Source organism: Mauremys mutica, chromosome 16 (assembly GCF_020497125.1).
Source record: "Mauremys mutica isolate MM-2020 ecotype Southern chromosome 16, ASM2049712v1, whole genome shotgun sequence".
Classification (NCBI taxonomy): domain Eukaryota; kingdom Metazoa; phylum Chordata; order Testudines; family Geoemydidae; genus Mauremys; species Mauremys mutica.
Genome location: NC_059087.1, coordinates 1,134,948 through 1,156,795, shown reverse-complemented (window position 1 = coordinate 1,156,795; position 21,848 = coordinate 1,134,948). Strand labels below are relative to the sequence as shown.

Here is a 21,848-nt window from a genome sequence, read left to right as displayed (position 1 = left end):
TAATGCACTGTGACAGTATTTGAAGAATTATAAACACCGACAAAAGGATGTTTGGGAATCCCCTCCCAGCACAGGCAACCAGGCACTGCGCTCTGCCTTTAAACAGAGTAAAATAAACATGGCCAGGGCATGAACTGGGGAGTCCAAGTCAAATAGCACTCTTTGGGTTTGTGTTAAGCCCTGTGCTGTGTTTCACATTTAACCCTCTCTGCTCTTTGCTGGCAGGAAGAGAGTAACTCCCAGAGTGCAGGAGCAGGGGGTCCGGGAGAGCAGATGCTCTAATCTCTTTTGGGGGCCTGGCACTCTCAGGTGTGGTGACAACAAGCAATGGAGAGCCCCACAGGGTACACGCTGGGAAGTATCTTCAAAGTGGTGTATGAAGTTCCACATAAAGCCATCAGGGGCGGCGCTAGGTATTTTGCCGCCCCAAGCACGGCAGCAGGCTGCCTTCGGCGGCTTGCCTGCAGGAGGTCCCCGGTCCCGCGGATTCGGTGGCAGCCTGCGGGAGGGCCGCCGAAGCCGCGGGACCAGCGGACCCTCCGCAGGCATGCCGCCAAAGGCAACCTGCCTGCCACCCTCGCGGTGACCGGCAGAGCACGCGCTTGGCGTTGCTGGTGCCTGGAGGCGCCCCTGAAAGCCACCAAGTGAACAGAATCTGTCCACGTAATTCCCTGCAGTGTCGGGGGGCGGGGAATCTTCCCCCCTGCAAATCACACTAAGCCAGCTCTGAGACCTCAGGGACAGACCGGGAGCTTCAGCTCTAGCCATTTGTACCTTGCTGCCCTCTCAGTCCTGTAAGCCATTTAGTGACAAAGCTGCATGCCACACTAGGAACACACTATGAGCTCACGCCTCCCTCCATGCCCGCAAATCCTGATAACTTTGTTTCTAAAGGACACTCCTTCCCAACCAGTGAATCAGTGACTGCAGTGCAGGTGCCCAGCAGCTGCCAAAGGCACTTTCTTCTGCCTCTACCTCCTAGGCACAAACGTTTTCCTTTTCAGTCATCAGATGCAAACCCGCCCCGATGTCGTGACCTGAGCTAGAGAGGATTCTTTCCTCAGGCTCATGGCTTAGGTAAACCACTTGCCATTGTAAGGTGTGGCCCTGGGAGAGTGCTGAATGACAGCCTGGCTTCAGGAATGGCATAGCAGAGAGAGCCCCTCCCTGCCCTCCAATGCGCACAGACCCCCTGGGCTCTGACTTTAGGATGGGTTCTTTAAGCCCAACCTACTAAGAGAAAAATAGCAAGAAAAACAGAAAGCAGCATAAACTCTGGCAAGTCAAGCATCAAAGTATAATAAGGGAGGCCAAGAAAGAATTAGAAAAGCAACTAACTAAGGACGCAAAAACTAACAGCAAAAATTTTTTTTATGTGGGGTCCCAAAGGGGTCCATCTTGGGACCAGGACTATCCATTTATGACTTGGATCATGGAGTGGAGAGTATGTTTATAAAACTTGCAGGTAACATCAAGCTGGGAGAGGATGCAAGCACTTTGGAACATAGGATTAGAATTCAAAACAACCATGACAAATTGGAGAATTGGTCTGAATTCAGCAAGACGACATTAAATAAATGGGGAATGACTGGCTAGGTGGTGGTACTGTTGAAAAGGATCTGGGGTTATATTGGATCATCAACTAAATACGAGTCGACAATGTGATGCAGCTGTGAAAAAGGCGAATACCATTCTGGGGTGCATTAACAGGACTGTCATACATAAGTCATGGGAGCTAACTGTCTGGCTTACTCTGCACTGGTGAGATCTCAGCTGCAGTCCTGTGTCTGGTTCTGAGTGCCGCACTTTAGGAAAGACGTTGACAAACTGAAGAGTGTCCAGAGGAGAGCAACTAAAATGATAAAAGATTTAGAAAACCTGACCTATGAGGAAAGGTTTAAAAAATTGGACATGTTTAGTGTTGAGAAGAGAAGACGGGGGGACCCGAGAACACTCTTCAAATATGTTAAAGGCTGTTATAAAAAGGATGGTGATCAATTGTTCTCCACGTGCACTGAAGGCAGCACAAGTAGTAATGGGCTTTCTCTGCAGCAAATGAGATTTAGGTTAGATGTTAGGAAAAACTTTCTAACTATAAGGGTAGTTAAGCTCTGGAATAGGCTTCCAAGGGAGGTTGTGAAATCTGCATCATTGATAGTTTTTAAAAACAAGTTGGACAAACACCTGTCTGGGGTGGTCTAGCTTTATTTGGTCCTGCCACAGAACAGGGAGCTGGACTTCAAGATTTCTTAAGGTCCCATCCAGACCTACATTTCTATGATTCTACTCAAGACAGTTAAGTCCAAAGCAGACTACAAAGAGTCACAAAGGAATCTCACAAAACTGGATTGACTGGGCAACAAAATGGCGGATAAAATTCAATACTGACAAATGACAAGTAATCCACATTTGAATAAAGAATCCCAACTATACATACAATATTATGGGGTCTAAATTACCCTTGAGTTACCACTCAAGAAGGAAACCTTGGAATCATCGTGGATAGTTCTCTGAAAACATCTGCTCAATGAGCAGTCGAATCAAAAAAGCTAACAGAGTGTTAGGAAATATTAGGAAAAGGAAAGATAATAAAACAAAAATATCCTAATGCCACTATAGAAATCCATGGTATGCCCACACCTTGAATACTGTGTGCAGTTCTCATTGCCCCATACATATATTGCTCCAATATATTAAAATTGGAAAAGGTGCAGAGAAGGGACAGCTTCTATACAAGGAGCGATTAAAAAGACTGGGACTGTTCAGTTTAGAAAAGAGATGACTAAGAGGAGATAAGATAGAGGTCTATAAAATCATGATCATGTGGAGAAAGTGAATAGGGAAGTGTTATTTAACACTTCTGTGGCACAGGATCAGAAAGGGTTACACAACTAGCAGGCTAATTGACCCATATTCAATCTTCAGAGACATATAAGTAGATAATATTTGTGGTTTTGTATGTTTACATATATATTGTTAGAGGTTAACAAATGTAACCAAACAGTTGCTGTCTATCCCTGTATTCTGTTAATTCAGAGATCAAAAGGAGATATTAACATTTACATGAACTGTGAATGTAGTAATATCACTGTCTTTCCATGTAGCTAATTACTGGTGATGTTTAGGAAATGGGAGGTTTCTTCAAAGACACTATTGTTCACCCAAGGACTGCATGCGATCAAGAGGATGCCCGAATAATGTATGAAGGGCATTTGGGACCTGATCCCTTCATCTCAAATCTGCTTATGCTTCACCAGGGGAAGTTTGAGCCAAAAGATTGAGATCTCCAGTTTCATTTTGGGTCACCCTGATATCGAACGCTGGATTGAACGAACCTATGGACTAATTCTGAAAGAACTCTATGCACATTTAAAGCTCATCATTTCTACTATGAAACTGACCTAAGAACTCTTTCATGTCTGTACGTATAATGATCCTTTAACCAATAATCTCTCTCTTTTCTATTTTTAATAAATTTTAGTTTAGTTAATAAGAATTGGTTATAAGCATGTTTTGGGGTAAGATCTAAAATATTCATCGACCTGGGGAGGCAATGTGTCCTTTGGGATTGGTAGAACTTTTATATAATGAACAAGATTTTAAATAATTCTCATCACATTTGACTTGGTTGTTAGGGTGGGAGCCCAAAGGCTGGGTTGCTTTAAGGGAGCTGTGTTTTTGGCTTCTGGGTAACCAATAAGGTACTATACAAGCTGTTTTGTTGGTAGCTTGGTGGATCTAAGTATTAAAATAACCACCAGTTTTGGGGGTTGTCTGCCCCATTTTTTTACAATTTGCCCTAACTGAGCAATCTCAGCATGGCCCCCCTGGGACCTCAGTCACAACTTCACATAACACAACAACTAAGGGTCAATCGATAAAATGAATAGGCAGATTTAAAACAAACAAAAGGAAGTACTTCTACACACAACACATAGTCAACCCGTGGAACTCATTGCCAATAGGATGCTTTGAAGGCCAAAAGCAGAAGTGGGTTAAAAAAGAATAAGGTAAGTTCATAGAGGATAAGTCCATCAATGGCTATTAGCCAAGATGGTCAAGGACACAACCCCATGCTCCGGATGTCCCTAAATCTCCAACTGCCAGAAGCATCTGGCACTGGTCAACATAAGACAGAGGATACTGGGCTAAATGGACCATGAGTCTGATCCAGTATGGCCATTCTTATATGTTGTTATGGGAGATGGTGGATGGAATTGTGAGTGATCCCGTGAATCTGTTGTGCAAACAGAGCTCAGAGCATAATGGAGGTTTGCATCAGAGATGGCAGGGTCTCTGCATTCCTAGAGGGTGGGGCTCAGCTGCCTAAACCTTGGTGAATGTGTAACCCCATTGGTAAAAGGAGACATGGGGACAGATTTAAGGAGCTCACTTTCTATTCTGTTTCTCATGCCCTATTTGTTACTACCCACTATCCGGAAAGGATGGTTCTAATTCTTAGAGAGAAGATCAAAAGCCAACATGTACATACAGGGCATGTTGGAAGCAGCATCCACATGCAACATACAATCCCCAAAGCCCAGGAAATGTCAGCTGGGGATGGAGGGAACTGATTTTAGATACTGACTTTAATAGGAATCACACAGCCCAATCTCCAAGCATAGCTTGGACAATGTAACCCTAAGGGTCTGTCTGCAACCAACAGCAGCAAAAGAACTCCAGGATATATTGTCTATAAAATCTCCACAGCTCCAAAACCCTCCACACCACAGAGGATGAGGATGAGCTGGTGCCTTTATTTCTTGTAAGGTGCTCGTTGGGTTGGCATGAATCTAGTGATTATTTATTATTATTTGGATAGCACAGATACCGTGGTTCAAGCTCGTCTGGGCTTTAGGGGGAAGGATGCCACCTCCACTCTTACATCTGCTCCCCTAGAGATATTTGAGCTCAGATGTACTCTCATCACATCTGCCAGGAGCCCTTTTTTTAAAAATTGCTCACATGCTGTTTGTTTCTGACAGCTGCAGCCTTCAGTGAAATGAATAACCTAATTGCGCAGCTGTGAAGAGCTCTGGATTCCCTTCAGGGAGCCATTCCTGGAAGGTCACACCTCCTCAGCAGAATGAATTCCACTTTTATTCAAATGAGGGATAATTAAGAATTCAATAATTGTGGATTTGGGAATGTTTGGGACAGAGTAAATTGCTAGCTGTAGTTTTCCTATTACTCTTCCCAATGCCAGTGTCTGTCGCTTATGTACATACAGTTATAGCTACTTAAAAGTAGGGTGACCAGATAGCAAGTGTAAAAAACTGGGACAGGGTCGGGAGTAATAGGTGCCTATATAAGAAAAGGCCCCCAAAATCGGGACTGTCCCTATAAAATCGGGACATCTGGTCACCTTACTTAAAAGATACCACCTTAGTTTAAAGCACTGAACTTTCATAATCCCACAACACCCCAGTGAGGTAGGTGGGTGAATATTAACCTCATTTTAGAGACAGGGGCCTGGTCCACACTACACGAATTTAGCAGCGTTAAACCGATTTAACCCTGCACCCGTCCACACAACGAGGCCCTTTATATCGATATAAAGGGCTCTTTAAACCGATTTCAGTACTCCTCCCCGACGAGAGGAGTAGCGCTGAAATCAGTATTGCCATGTCGGATTAGGGTTAGTGTGGCCGCAAATCGACGGTATTGGCCTCCGGGCGGTATCCTACAGTGCACCATTGTGACCGCTCTGGAAAGCGATCTGAACTCGGATGCACTGGCCAGGTAGACAGGAAAAGCCCCATGAACTTTTGAATTTCATTTCCTGTTTGGCCAGCGTGGAGAGCTCACCAGCACAGGTGACCACGCAGAGCTCATCAGCACAGGTAACAATGCAGTCTCCTGAGAATCGAAAAAGAGCTCCAGCATGGACCGCATGGGAGGTACCGGATCGCTGTATGGGGAGAGGATTCTGTGCTAACAGAACTCCATTCCAAAAGATGAAATTAAAAAACATTTGAAAAAATTTCCAAGGCCATGATGCAGAGAGGCCACACCAGGGATTCAGTACAGTGCCACGTGAAAGTTAAGGAGCTCAGACAAGCCTACCAGAAAACCAAAGAAGCAAACGGAAGGTCCGGGGCAGGGCCGAAAACATGCCGCTTCTACGCTGAGCTGCATGCAATTCTAAGGGGGTCCGCCACCAGTACCCCACCCCTGTCCATGGATTCCGAGGTGGGGGTGGTAATCTCAGCCATGGCTGAGGATTCTGCGGACAGGGAAGAATAGGAGGAGGAAGAGGAGGACGAGGTTGCAGAGAGCACACAGCACTCTGTTCTCCCCAACAGCCAGGAGCTTTTTCTCACCCTGACGGAATTACCCTCCCAGCCCTCCCAAGCCACTATCCCAGACAATGAAGCCATGGAAGGGACCTCTGGTGAGTGTACCTTGTAAATATAAAACATGGTTTAAAAGCAAGCGTTTTTTAATGATTAATTTGCCCTGAGGACTTGGGATGCATTCGCGGCCAGTACAGTTATTGGAAAAGTCTGTTAACATGTCTGGGGATGGAACGGAAATCCTCCAGGGACATCTCCATGAAGCTCTTCTGGAGGTACTCCAAAAGCCTTTGCAGAAGGTTTTTGAGCAGGGCAGCCTTATTCTGTCCTCCATGGTAGGACACTTGACCACGCCATGCATGTAGCAAGTAATCTGGTATCATTGCATGACAAAAAGCCTAGCTGCGTATGGTCCCGGTGTTTGCTGGCATTCAAGCAACATCCGTTCTTTATCTCGCTGTGTTATCCTGAGCAGAGTGATATTGTTCATGGTAACCTGGTTGAAATTCAGGAATTTAATTAAGGGGACAGAGATGGCCATTCCTACTGGGCTGTTTGCCTGTTGCTTAAAAGAAATCCTTCCTTGCAGGTAGCCAAGCAGGGGGAAGGGGGGGGAGGTGATTGGCGCAGAGCTTTTTCGCGTTTGGCTAGCAGGGAGCTTCCCTGCTACCAGCCACGCAGTGGGGGGAGAGAAGGGGGGTGTTTAGCAGTGATCTTCCATGATACCAGCCACGCGGTGGGGGAAGGGGTAAAGCGATCATCCCAGAGAATTGGATGGGGGGGTGGGTTCTGCTGCTGCATGTTAACAGGAAAGAAGCAGCACTGAACGGGCTTTGCTTGGTATTTGGGAAAGGAGGGCATTGTGTATATGAAGGCTGCAGAAGCTGAAAGACAGTGGCTTACCATGGCCGCATGCAAGTTGAATTCTGCTGCCCGGACCTGCGTCTGTGAGATCTGTAACACCAGAGCCGCAGGCACTCAATATTAAGATGCAAAATGCGACCTTGTAGTGAAATCACATGTGCTATTCAAGGTGAATAGTGTTGTTCACCGTGAAAGAGTATAAACATTGTTCTGTAAAATGTATCTTTTTAAATACTTCTCTCCCTTTTTTCCCTCCCTCAGGCAACTGCAAATTTTTCAAGCCTCCCTCCTCCGTCCCAAAGGCTATCTCAGATAAGGCGGCGGAAAAAAAAGACGCGAGACGAAAAGTACTTGGAAATCATGGAAGTGACCCGCAATGAAAGAGCTCATCTGAATGAGTGGAAGGACGTGGTATCAAATTACAGGAAAGATGCCCGTGAACGTGAGAACAGGGAGAGGTGGCGGCAGGAAGATCAGAGGAGGCATGATGCAATGCTGGGGCTGCTGCGTGATCAAACTGACATGCTCCGGCGTCTGGTGGAGCTTCAGAAACGGCAGCAGGATCACAGAGTGCCGCTGCAGCCCCTGTGTAACTACCCTCATCCCTCACCATGTTCCACATCCTCCTCACCCAGATGTGTAAGAACGCGTGGGGGGAGGGTCCGTGCACTTGCCCACTCCACCCCCGTGGACAGCCCAACCAAAAGGCTGTCATTATTTTGAAATTTTTTTAGTGGCCTTTTCCTTCCCACCTATCCTCCTCCCAAACCACACCCGGGCTACCTTGTCAGTTCTGTCCCTCTTTTTATAATGAATTAATAAAGAATACATGATTTTTAAACGATAGTGACTTTATTTCTGTAGAAAGCTGTAATCGAAGGGGGAGGGTGGGTTGCTTACAGGGAATGAGTCAATCAAGCGGGGGTGTGGGTTCATCAAGGGGAAACAAACACAGCAGTCACACCCTACCCTGGCCAGTGATGAAGCTCGTTTTCAAAGCTTCTCTGATGCGCACCCCTTCCTGGTGTGCTCTTCTAATCTCCCTGGTGTCTGGCTGCGCGTAATCAGAGGCCAGGTGATTTGCCTCAGCCTCCCACCCCGCCATAAAGGTTTCCCCCTTACTCTCACAGAGATTGTGGAGCACACAGCAAGCAGCAATAACAATGGGGACATTGGTTTGGCTGAGGTCTGAGCGAGTCAGTAATGTGCGCCAGCGCGCCTTTAAACGGCCAAAGGCACATTCTACCACCATTCTGCACTTGCTCAGCCTGTAGTTGAAAAGCTCCTGACTACAGTCCAGGCTGCCTGTGTATGGCTTCATGAGCCATTGCATCCAGGGGTAGGCTGGGTCCCCCAGGATAACTACAGGCATTTCAACATCCCCAACTGTTATTTTCTGGTCTGGGAAGTAATTCCCTTGCTGCAGCCATTTAAACAGAGTAGTGTTCCTGAAGACGCGAGCGTCATGAACCCTTCCTGTTCATCTCGTGGATGTTGGTGAAACGTCCCTTGTGATCCACCAGTGCTTGCAGCACCATTGAAAAGTACCCCTTGCAGTTTATGTACTGGGTGCCCTGGTGCTCCGGTGCCAAGATAGGGATATGGGTTCCATCTATCGCCCCACCACAGTTAGGGAATCCCATTGCAGCAAAGCCATCCACTATGACCTGCACATTTCCCAGAGTCACAACCTTTCGTAGCAGCAGCTTAGTGATTGCTTTGGCTACTTGCATCACAGCAGCCCCCACAGTAGATTTTCCCATTCCAAATTGATTCCCGACTGACCGGTAGCTATCTGGTGTTGCAAGCTTCCAGAGGGCTATTGCTACTCGCTTCTCAACTGTGAGGGCTGCTCTCATCTTGGTATTCTGGCATTTCAGGGCAGCGGAAAGCAAGTCACAAAGTTCCATGAAAGTGCCCTTATGCATTCGAAAGTTTCGCAGCCACTGGGAATCGTCCCAAACCTGCAAAACTATGCGGTCCCACCAGTCTGTGCTTGTTTCCCGGGCCCAAAATCGGCATTCAATGGCTAGAACTTGCCCCATTACCATCAGGATCTCCAAAGCGCAGGGGCCCGCGGTTTGAGAGAATTCTGTGTCCATGTCCTCATCACTCTCGTCACCGCGCTGCCGTAGCCACCTCCTCCTCGCCTGGTTTTGCAGGTCCTCATTCAGCATAGACTGCACGATAATGCGCGAGGTGTTTACAACGTCCATGATTGCTGTCTTGAGCTGAGCAGGGTCCATGCTTGCTGTGCTATGGCGCTTGCACAGTTCACCCAGGAAAAAAGGCGTGAAACGGTTGTCTGCTGCTTTCACGGAGGGAGGGGTGAGGCTGTACCCAGAACCACCTGCGACAATGTTTTTTGCCCCATCAGGCACTGGGATCTCAACCCAGAATTCCAAGGGGCGGGGGAGACTGTGGGAACTATGGGACAGCTATGGGATAGCTACCCACAGTGCAACACTCTGGAAATCGACATTAGCCTCGGTACATGGATGCACACCGCCGAATTAATGTGCGTTGTGTGGCCGTGTGCACTCGACTTTATACAATCTGTTTTAAAAAACCGGTTTCTGTAAAATTGGAATAATCCCGTAGTGTAGACATACCCAGGGAAGCTCAGAAAGAGAAAGGGGAAGTGACTTGCTCAAGGCCACATGGTAAGTTCAGTGGAAGAGACAGGATCAGAACTCAGGACTTCCCTGAATCCCAGCCCTGTGTTCCTTCCTCCAGATCATACTGGCTTCTACCATCAGCCAACTACAGGGCAAGCATGTGAACATGTGTCTGTGCACACACCACCAGATGTTGCATTCACAGCCAGTATCCCAGGAAAGCATACATGATATGTACCCACAAGACACACCTGGATTTCTGCCTCATGTAGACCTGCTTCTCCTAAATGTGAATGCTCAAATCTCAATATCTGGGATCCTCCAAAGGAATTTTGCAGGCTTCTACTTTTATTTCATTCCAAACATTTCACAGCTGGGAATTTCTGTAACCAGGTTTATACTCATTTTTCTTTTCTTTATAATTGTCCAGCAACATCCCAGAGCCAAACGTCTAACATTTTCTTGTATTTTGTTCCTGTACTTCTAACCCAGCCATGTTCTGGTCATGAATGAATTTACAGGAAATGGCTGCATAAGTAGCCAGGATGAGATTCCTGGTGCTGCTTTTGCACCCTCCAGGCACACAAACTCTGCACAGCACTGAGCCTCAGTCCCCACATGGATCACACTGACATCACCCTTCCCCCTCCCCCAGAAAACTGGGAAGCAAAGCAGAGAGTGGCAAATATCCGTTTTCTCCTAGATACATGCAGTCCATCTCCAGCTAACTGCTCCTGCCGCATGCTCGCGATTCTTCTCTTTAAAGCCTTTGAAGCCAGTTAACTTTCTTCACCCCGCTACCACCCTCTTTGATCTGTTTCTCTTCCCAATCACCACCCCACATCTCTCTCACCCTGGCCAGGTAAATGTAGCTCCAGAGTTGTTTGCGTTGTGCCTGTCTGCTCCTCTTTAAAAAATGACCTGGGCTGTGAACTGCTGTGCTTTTGTGCTAGAGTCTTAGAGATTGGGCTGCAACCACCACACTCTTCAGACAGGAACACATTCCAGAGCTTGCACAGCATGTTTAGCTTTTACAGGATTAAGGTAATAATTTTCATGCTAACAAAAATGGCTGGAAAGTCTCAAGGAGCTGGAGGAACCCACAAGTGATTTCTCTAGCAGAAGGGCAGGGTTTTACTTGGCAGAGTTCCACTGAAAGGCAGATAGAAAGTGACTTGTTTTCACAAGGGTCCTGATATGGCAGCTATCCTACTCAATAAGGGAAAGTTTCTTTTCTGTTTGGTAGTGCTCTGGACAGGCCCCTTCCTCATAAAGCAGGTGACAAATATTTCTCTCACGCTGGACTTGATGCCAGTTATTACAGTCAGGCCAGAAGACTTTGCAAATGCAGAGAGCTGTTGAGAAAAGAATTTCATTCACAAACTGCTCATAAATTTCCAGGCAGCTTCCAAGAATCTTCTGAGCAGCCCATGAATATAAAGAGCATGAAAGTTCCTGGGCTGTAGTTTGTCTCTCTATGTATGAGTGTTCTTGGCTGAAGTACCTGAGTTGAAGTCATTATGGGTCCAAATCGCTGTCTGTCAGGCTGGATTTCTGCAGCCCTGTAGGTTGTTTCTTGCCAGTTTTCGAAGTGTTACTACTCTCCTATCTCAGGAATTTCCAACCACTGACAAGAGTCCAGATGCTTCCCAAGGCTTCAGATACTTGAATGGAGACACATTTTTTGTGTTCAGTTTTTCTCCTGGAGAGGACTCTTTCTTATGTTTGAACCATCATCTGAGACAGCAAGGGAAACATCCAAAGGTCTCTGGAAGTTCAACCCAGTGGTCCCCACCTTTGCAAATCACCAGTCACCACTCAAACTCTTGTCTAGAGAACAGTAGAGGAAATACTATTAGCTGATAGTTTAGTGGAATATGATGACATCCTCTTGTACAACAACACTGGCAGATACCATCAACACTGTCCCCACCCCTTGGAGGTCACTGTGGTTCACAGAAGGCCTGCAACTGATGGAGCAATGAGGGAGAAGGCTGAAGCGCCAGTGGTGCAGAACTCACTGCATGTCTGTTCATTTATCACAGAGAGCATTTCTGTCTCTCGCTACCATGGTAGGGACAGTGGCAAGGAAGCTGTTCTCTCTCTCTGGCAGAGTGTCCAACAAAGTCAGGCCCAGTGGAACCATATGCCTGTTCTGTGCAGGCAGGAGAACTCCACAGCCCTCTTGCTGAGAGCAACTTCCTAGCAAGTTGGCTAAGAAGATAGATTGGATTTGGGCTCTCTGGAGAATACCACCAGGCAGTATCAGGGCAAGAAGTTAAAAGTCCACCAACCTATATGGCAAACCTTCATGCTGGTGTGCTCAGTGATATGCTGGAGAAGAAGTTGTGTCCTGCCCTGCAGCAGGTTCATTATTTCCTCCCTGGTAGAACCCCACCCTGGGCCCCAGCTGCAGAGGGTTCCATCCTTTTCAGTGCATGGGCCTGGCTACCAGGGGACACAGTCAGTATGGCCTGAGCGGTCACTAGCTGTGAATGCCACACGATGGTGCAGACACTGAGCGGGAGTGCCTCTGGGTATAGTGCAGGGTGCCAGTCACAGCCACTGCATTTCTCGCTGCAAAGAGTTTGTATCGGGAGAGACATTATTTTCCAGGGAACTCCCTCCCTGCATGTGTCTGATTAGCATGAGCTGGAAAACCAGTGAAGGGATAAAAGACAAAGCAATTAAGGAATGTCGCAATGAGATTGTCTTTGTGTAGCCAACACATTTTATTGGAAGTGACTGACTTTTTAAAGCCAATTCCACCTCACATAGCCTATTAAGAATCACACATTGCATTATTTGTCTGAGCTCATCAAACGCCAATAACAGGCCTTCAGTGTCTGTGACAGCCCTGGGAAACCTGAGATTTTGTCGCTTCAAACCCATCACCTTCATTCTGCTAAATTATAGAAGTGGCTGCTGTAAGTGTTATCCCCATAGAGTTGGCTTGTGGTCCCTGAGTCCTCGACTCTTATACCTGAACACGAAACTGGACACCAGGAGCCTTGTGGGTACCTAGGGCCTTCCTAAAAGAGGCAAACCCAGCGAGGTTGGCAGTGTGGCTAGTCTAGCAGATAAGTAAAGGACATTTATCCCCTTTGCCCCACTGCCACATCTGATGTGTGGAGCTGGCTGCCGTGCACATAGGTGAAGCTTCCTCCTTCCATTACTACCTGCATAAGGAGCGCTTTGGGTCTTAGTGGATAGGTCACATCTCAATCCCCACAAGCAGATATGCTAGGACTTAAGAATCCACGCCACAGACAGATGACCAACCTAAATACATTGACTTCTGGTGGATGGAGTTTATGCTCCTACCATCTGCCCTGCGAGTGCTCCATCTGCTAGCAGCTTCAATCTCAGCAGCTGCGTAAGGCTCCCTGGCAAAGTTTAAAAAGAAGTAAAATCATTAGATTATTTCCTCTTTCCAGCCAAGTCTGGTGCCCTCTGCTCCAGCTTGTGTTTGGAACAGTGGCCTAAACCGGGAAAACCAGAAGCAAAACCACTGAGCTATCCCCTGGATATGCCTGATAACAAACTGCTTCTAATCACCTCAGCAGTGTCTCTCTGTCTCCTTCTGACTAGGGAGAAGAGAACTCACTTGCTGAGGACCTGTCACATGTGTGTGTGGATTGAAGGGGACAGTCCCAGTAAGAAAAGGGGAAGTATGAAATCCATGGAAAGGCTGATATAATGGGGGGGGGTTACACTTCCAAACTACGGGCAGGTGCAAACTTGACAGGCATGTCCAACGGCCTCAACTCATCCCTCCACCACAAAGGAATTGTCAGCTGTTACCCCCAGCACCCTCCAAGGGCACTGGGCCCAAAAGGGTGTTCATCCAGGGGAGGCAAGCAGGGCTCAGGCCCCACCTAGGGTTAGAAAGAACAGTTTTTAATTTGAGTTTTGTGTCTCTCCTGCACTGCTTGTAGAAACCTCCTCTGACTCTCTGTGTCATTGCAGCCACCATGTGTTAGATTGCCATCTCAATCTGCTATGGGCACAGAACTCCCCTCTTGTGTCTGAGCTGAGGGGTTTGCTTCATGCCTTCGGAAAGCATGACAGCAGCAATGTGGTTCAAGCAGCCTTGGACGTCACACACAAAATAAGCACTGCTGATCCCTGCCTCGTAATCCACTGCTTGCACTAAGCAGCTTGGCTGTAACTCTGAACTAATTCATCAAGTCTGGATTGAATCCAAATTCAGGTAATCAAGAGCAGGAGGCCAATCTGCACGGCACAGTTCATTCATTCCCCCGCCCAGGAGCACAGTAATGACTTAATCTTGCTTCAGTGTGGAGGAATGGCCAATGACTTCGAAGTTCCTTCCAGCTCTATATTTCTTTGGTTCTGTGACTTGCTGCCACAATTCCTGGACAAAGGCGCCTTTCCCCACTAGCTCAAAAATTAGGCTTTTTTTTAACACCTTTTAAAAAGCATTTTAGGTTGAGTTTTCTCCCCAGTCACCTGAAGAAAAAAGGTGAGGCTAAGCTAGTATACTATAGCGTCCTAGTCTGAAACTCTCTGCTTTGCAAACCTTTCCAACAAACCCTCATCTCTCTCTCGGACACTCACCCTTCAGTTTAGTTTGAGATCACACCAGGATAAGTAGTTTCAGCAATCTTTAGGGCACAAGCTGAGAATTATCCAGGTCTTCCATCTTCCTTATAGATTCTGGCACAGAGGGAAGAACAAGCTCCCCGCCCACACTAGGTAACAGAATTCACAGCCTCCCTAGGGATTCCTTTCTAAGCTGCTGACTGCATCTGTTCAGTAACCCAGCATGGCTTGCTAATAGCTGCCCACAGTGTGTCCCCAGGATGTCCCATCCTATCACAGGGCAGGGATGTCAGTGAGAAATCAGAGACAAAGCTGACGGAAAATCTGATCACACTCCACACAATTAAAACATCTCAGTCAGAATTGCAAAAATCAGCCTGAATCTCTTAACACAATCAAATAGAAAATCCATCTAAATCAGACTGAGATATGAACGCGGGGCAGCGCGAGCGCAGGCATTGCTGGGGAGAGGTCTCTGCAGCACCTCTTGGTTTTATTGCTACCTTCTGCACAGGAAGGTCTGACTCACATTACTGCAGCATCAGGTACCCGGACTTGGATGGTTCCTATGGCAGGCACCAGTACAGCTATTAACAGAGATTAATTGGGGGGGAGGGGTTGCAACTTTTTCTGCACTGTCCACAAAATCCTGAGCAAAATTTACTTTTTGGCTCAATTCCACAAAAATGAAATTTCTGTTTCTTTGCCAGAACTATTTCCATGAAAAATCAGTTTTCTGAGTGATGCCCCACTCAGCCGTAACTGCGCTCTGCCCCGAGGTCCAGGCCTGAGGAAGCTCAGGCAGAGCAGAGCAGAGCCTTCCATGACCTAGCACATACTTCTGTGATGAAGGCAGCAACATAAGACTTCAAGATTACAAATGAGATCATTCCCACTGCAAGCAGATCCTGGCAGGCCCTGCCCGCAGCCAGCAGGGAACTCCCTCCCTGCTAATAGGAGAGTCAGACAAACAAATTGATCTTCAACACACTGGACTAATCACTGAAATCAGAAGCAAGACGGGCTCTGCAAAAAGTTTCTTATAGTGCAGCATCTGCAGCGCCCTGCATTACTGTTAGTGATCCAACCAAAGGAAAGTCACCCACAATTCTAAGTACTGCAGAAACAGTGCTAGGGTTACAAGAGAACGTGGATTCAGTTTAAAGAAATTTCAAACCCAATAAAACAGAACAAACCATTAGCTCTATTCCTATACGTGTTCAGGGCCAGGGACGGTTCTATGTTTTTTGCCACCCCAAGCATGGCATTCAAGGAGCCTTCAGCGGCATTTCTGCGGGTGATCTGCTGGTCCCGCGCCTTCGGCGTACCCACCGCTGAAGCCGCGAGACCCGGCGGATCTCCTGCAGGAACGCCGCCAAAGGCTCCCTGACTGCCGCCCTCACAACTGGCAGGCCTCCCTCCACCCCAGCTTGCCGCTCCAGGCACAAACTTTCTGTGCTGGTGCCTGGAGCTGCCCCTGTTCAGGGCCTAGGTAATGACCCAGGATAGCAAATACACTTGGCTCTTCTTTTCACCTGGGGTAAATTAGACTTCCAAAGTGCAGGTCGGTTACTAAACTGATTCTTCTTCTGGCATATGCTTCTGACAGCACAAACATTAGATTAATGCATTAGATTAAACTAACCTGCTCAGAATATAGAGTTTATGACTGTACAGTGGGTTTCAATTTTAATTAGAAAATTAAGGCTACATCTACATTAGAGATCTTACAGTGGCACAGCTGTACCAATGCAGCTGCACCGCTGTAAGATCTCTTGTGTACCCACTCTGTGCCAACGGGAGAGAGCTCTCCCACTGACATAATTAAATCACCCTCAACGAGCAGCGGTAGCAGCTATGTTGGCATAGCATGTCTTCTGCCGACACAGTGCTGTGCACACTACCACTTATGCTGGCGAAACGTATGTCACTCAGAGGTGTGGTTTTTTTTCATACCCCTGAGCAACGTAAGTTTTGCCGACATAAGTGGTAGTGTAGACATGGCCTAAGTGTCATCATATCCTCTATGGTAGAACCTCCTACCTGTTCAATTCACAGAGCAGGTGCAAGGATGGGGATGCCCCTGACTCCATCCTGCTGGCTTCAGTGTTTGCAGAAGACAAAGTGTAATTTGCATGTTCAAGTATCAGTACAGGAAGTTCTAGAGTGCTCATCCAATCAGGGAACCAAACAATACCATGTGACTCATCAGACCAATCACAGCTAAGCACTCAGCTTGGTTTTCAGATATTCATGTTCAAGCCACAGAGTAAAAATTGTGTAAAAATATTTGTGGAGTATATCTGTACAATGGATAAACTGAAGGAAATCTCTACTTGTTTTCAGATAGCAGCTACATAAATCAGATGGATTGTTCATTGTGAGTTATTTGCTAGCCATAAAGGGACATATTTCAAAAATGTTCTCCCCCAAGTTGCAACTGCAATTTTTCATTAGCAAATCTCTGAGGGGGAATTAATTACATGGGTACCTCTGAATAGAATCTGCCCATATAGAGCAGATGAGGCATCTAACTATCATGTCTGTGGGTGCAAACCCCATCTGCATGCACAGAATCTATTATTTGCAGCACAGATGGCTGTGGATACAAAATAGAGCAGCTTGGCTGAAGCTTATTTAAAATTTGGCCCAGAAAATCAGAGTTCTCAGCCATCAGCTCCTCCAGGCTGTCTGGATACATGACTTCCAGGTGGGAGCAAGAGAATCAGGATGTGAATTCCTAACTCACCGGGTATAGTAGGAGTCCACGCCCAGTGCCTCTCGTACACTTGAGATGTAGAGCTCCAGTGCTGAATTAGTAATCGTTTGGAAGCCCACGCTGCTTGCTTCATGGATGTCCCCGGCATTCTCTGCCATGCTGTCACCCAGAGAGTATTCATGAAACTTCAGAATTCCTGCAAGGACACATTAATTGCCAGCATTAAAGACTGTGTGAAGGGAGTGCACTGCCAGCAACTGCCAAAGAAAGCAGTACAACTGTTACAAGTCCTGAGGGGTTGGCATCTCCAGCAAAAATGGAGAGAAGCATGCTGTGCTGTGTCTCCAGAGGGCTTTCCAGGAGTTAGTTCAATATGCTATATTAAGGCTTTGTTTTAAAATCTGGTTTTGTACTTTGCAAATGATGGTTCAAGGGAAGAAAACTCAGCCGGGCTTTAATGAGATGTTCAGAAGGCACTTACTACTATCACAGCAGCCTCATATGAATTGTAAAACAGATGTTTCTTGCAAGCATCTCCCAGGGAAATTCCAACAGCACATTTCAATAGCAGCATATGAAAAATGTCTATTAATAGTATCTGACCACATAAACTGGACACACAAGGGCTGAAAGTCTGAACAAAAATGTTATTCCTACAGCAGAATCTCCTTGTGTCACATGGAGATTTCTCATTTCACCCTTACACACAAAAATAAATACATGCAAAGAAATAAAAGGTAGATTAGTGCATATTAAAATACTAAAGCAAGAACATTACACAATGGGGCACACCAGAGAAAGGAAACATTCATATCAGGAGTGCAACATTTTGTCAAGGATTCAGCTGTTACTGCAGATAAAACCCTCCTCCAGTCAGACCAGCACACTCTTTCTGATATGATTAACCCTGCTGTGCCACTGCGCCTGGTGATCACTCTTGAAACATTACCCTGGGCACCCTGTTTGCAGTGGCAGCATAAACAACAAACCAGGTTGGAGAGAAGAGATGATCAAATAAAAAGACTTAAGCAACCTATTCTGTAGCAACAGCCGCAAATAGATCCATTGAAATGGTCAAGGGGTGAGTGGGGAGCTCTGAGGAAATACTACCTATGCTAGAATGAGGAACCTGAGATGCTCTCAAAGTTTCTGCATATCTATTGGAGAAGGCAAGAAGAAAGCAGAGAGCTGGAGTGCTGTCCTCAGCACCTGAGAACTCCTACATAAGAGCCCGTAGTAAGGCAGCCAAAGATGAAACAGCAACTAGCCACAGAATAAGGGTCTGAGAGAGGGAGACAGAGCCCGAGCAGACTGTAACCAGCACCGCCCCGCAGAGCTCGGTTACACAGAACAGCCTCCAAGGGCCTGGGCAGTTACAAACCCAATTGCCCCAGGAGGTTGGTTGTGGCTGCTCTTCTACAAGCCTCTAACTTGTGGTGGGGATGCAGGGGCCGTGACAACATCTTTATGAATCTCAGTGACAAATCCTGCTTCTCCAGCTGATACCATCTTACCAGGCCCAGTCCTGTCCCCAGTGTGGTAAAACCTTCAACATTTTATTATGCAAAATGTATGGTTTGAGAGGGCAATTAGTGACCATGTGTGTAATGGGACAGTAACCTCTCTTCACTCAGATCCATAAAGGATTTGAGTAACTCCTAGAGTAAATAATCAAAGAGATACATCTAGTGAAAAATACATCAGCCAAGCCAAAGAAGTTCATTTGTGTTTGCTTTCCTTGTTGAACCATGTTCAATGCAATCTGAATTAGTGCTCTTTATCTCTGTCATGATGAAGGGTTACAATTATTAAATTATATACAAGGACTACTCCTGAAGATTTACAGTCATCACTTTATTAGATAATGAACAACAGTTGCCTGCAAAAGGGGATCCTCTTCAAATTAATCCTTCCTGCTCTGCTCATCTGTGATAAATGTTTCCAAATTCATGTGAAGAAGATTCAGAGGAACAGACAGTTAGATGGCATATCAGGAAGCCCTCCTGTTATCTAGAATCCACTTCAATTAATACAGTACATGTCAAATGCATTTGGAAGCATAAAACAGAAAAATGTAATTAAAGTGAGGACTTTTTTTACATAAAAGATTCTCTATTGGAGGTAGCGTGCTTGGAATCTCATTATCACTCTGCATTGCCCTGTGGGAAATCCAGACAGATTGGCTGTTGAAAAATGGGTAAATTAAGCACCTGAAAACTTTCCCATTTATGGGTGAATGTCAAAGCCCTGAACATGCTTCTCTGACTGAACTTTCCTTTCCTCTATTTCCGTGCATGCCACAGGTGCCGGCCTATTTGGGTCCCATGAGCCAGCCTGATCCCCAAAAGGAAGATCAGTCCTCAAAACCATGAAGTCCTCCCGCTCAACAGAGGGGAATGGACCAAAAAAAACCATGGGTATTGAGTAGTCATGGGGGACAAAGAATGAAAAATGCTGGAAGAAAGTGTAGGTCAGATGGTCAAAAGAAGGATACAAGAAAGGAACACTGAGCTGAGAAGCCCAGGTAGCGTCCACCTCTCTACAGTGGAAGCCACCCAGAGGAATCTGCCTGGATGTGCGGACAAAAGGTGAACAGAAATTGGCTCCTCTCCACAGTCCCAGAGAATATCCCAGTCCAACTCCCTCTTTCTAGCCTGGTAAATAGCCATCTTGCCCAGAGCCACGGGGAGGATGACAGGGAGGCTCTGAGATTTTGTGGGGCCACACATAGGAAGTACATAAATAAAAAGGTGCAGGGAAGGTGCAGCCAGAGCTTCAACAGGAATTTCTGGAGGAGGCAGGAAACAGGCTGCATCCAAGGGTTGCCAACTCTGACTAAAGCTATTCCAGGAGATTTTCCCCCCAACATTATGTAATGTCATTAATTGTACTGTACCTATTAAAATCTCCTGGATTGCTTTCAACAGTCACCGGGAGATCAATGGCGATTCCAATAGACTCCGAGCCAATCCAGGAGGGTTGGCAACCCTACTGCAACCTGGTGCACTGAAATAAACAGGCTCTAGGGTCTTCTCTCTTTCCACAGAAGGGACAGGTGTCATGGACTGCGTAAACTGCACCAACACCACATCTGTGCTCATGGCTCCATGAAGGAGCTGCCAGTTTATGTCCATAGTGGTCCCTGGAACCAAGGTGGAAAGGTGACAGACTGACAGCTCTGGGATCATGTCAAGACCTTCCCTCAGGTATGGCACCAGCACAGCAGTGTGAACCTTACCCGCCCCCGCACAACTGACCCACCAGCATGCCTTAGCCCTGATCAGGGGAGGCTTCCCTCTCTAGAGTTACGAGAGGAGTCCAGTCTCCATGGCAGGCTCTATCCTGGCCTGCCCGCAATGGTGCTATGCAGCACTGGTTTCTGTAGAGAGGATATTTGTGCACTAGGAACAGGACAAATCCCCCATCTCATTTTACCAGGGTCCCCAAAACAGCCGTCAGACAGAGACACCTTTTAGTTACTACCGTCTCCAGGCCAAATTCCTCCCTAGAGTAAGACCAGTGACTACAACAGATTTAGAGCAGAGATGAATTTGACCTGTGGGTGTGCATTCAATCCAGTGCCCTCAGGGTGAAAGGCTGCATATCCAATTACCAATTCCCTGAGCCAGCCTGCCTCTTGATCCAGCTTACATGGATGATCCTATTTTCCTGCTTTCATTATAATATTAGATAAAGGATGAAAGAAAGTTCCCCCAGCAGCTGCCAATTCCCATGTACAGGTGACAAGGGCTCCATTCCCTCTGCAGCTGAATTGACACCAAAGCTACCAAGATTTAACTGAATTCCCAACAAGAGCTGAGTATCAGTCGCAGTAAAATGAGTTGTGGTGAGCAACTGCAGAATAAGCACCCTGAAAAGATGTCATAGCACTATCAAAGAGCAGGGAGCGTAAGGATGTGGCAGCAAAGCACACTGCATAATCCGGGGCATATTTCACATTACAAAGTGAGGCTTTGAGTGCCAGGCCCAGCCTCTGGGTGGTGGAACAGGACAAGACCCTAATGGGTCTGTCCCAACTCTGATTTCTAGGATTCCCCCTTTGCAGGCTTTGCTAGTTGACTCTAATCTACAGAAAGGAACCTTACCTGCCCCAGGAGCAAGCAACCAGCTGTACAGATAGCCGGCAGCCAGCGAATAGTAGAGAACAAGTCCCCTCTGGCCATTCACAGTCTCCAGAACCTGGTCAATGGTGACGGGGGAATAGGGGTCAGAGTCCTGCTGTCCAGTCTGACGTTCCACCAGCAAGTCAGCGAATGCTCTCGTTCGCCCCCTTTCTGCCACAGCCAGGGCTTCGTCGTGGTGGCCTGTGAAGAAGAGCCACAAGTTAGGGAACAAAGATGTGTCTCAGGCCTGCACCAGACACTGCAGAGCACTGTAAAAGGGTAGAGAGCATGGCAGTTATTCCAGTCCAAACAGCACCACAGGTCACAGGGCAGCAGCACCCCTATGGGCACTGTCTTTGTTTCCCCAGCAACCCCAAGCATCCTGGCTGGCTGCACGTTGCTTCTTCCCAGACTATAACCCAGTGCCCTTTGGGACTCCTTGGCACATCAAACATCCAAGATATCCAGTACCTCAGTCACAGACCCACAGGATCTGTGCGACACTCTGATTTGTAAGCTGTCCCTTCAGTGTGCCAGACCACAAGAGGTCACACTTTTCCACAAGGATAGGCCCCCAGGGCCTCCACACCTCTGAAACAGAGCCTCTACTTTTCACTGCGAGCTCTGCCCAGAGTGTCTGACTGAAGCAGACTGCTGTTCG

General features: G+C 46.9%; 1 protein-coding gene across 2 annotated transcripts in view; it reads right to left on the bottom strand.

Annotated features, from left to right (window-relative positions):
- The window catches only part of TTC28 (tetratricopeptide repeat domain 28), a 480,542-nt gene that overhangs the window by 58,638 nt on the left and 400,056 nt on the right, over positions 1 to 21,848 (bottom strand). For both annotated transcript variants that reach the window (XM_044989608.1, XM_044989609.1), the window contains exons 11-12: positions 21,170 to 21,388; positions 17,094 to 17,259 (exon numbers count right to left, since the gene is read on the bottom strand). In XM_044989608.1, coding sequence (XP_044845543.1) covers positions 17,094 to 17,259; positions 21,170 to 21,388 — 385 coding nt within the window. The remainder of the gene's footprint in view (positions 1 to 17,093; positions 17,260 to 21,169; positions 21,389 to 21,848) is intronic.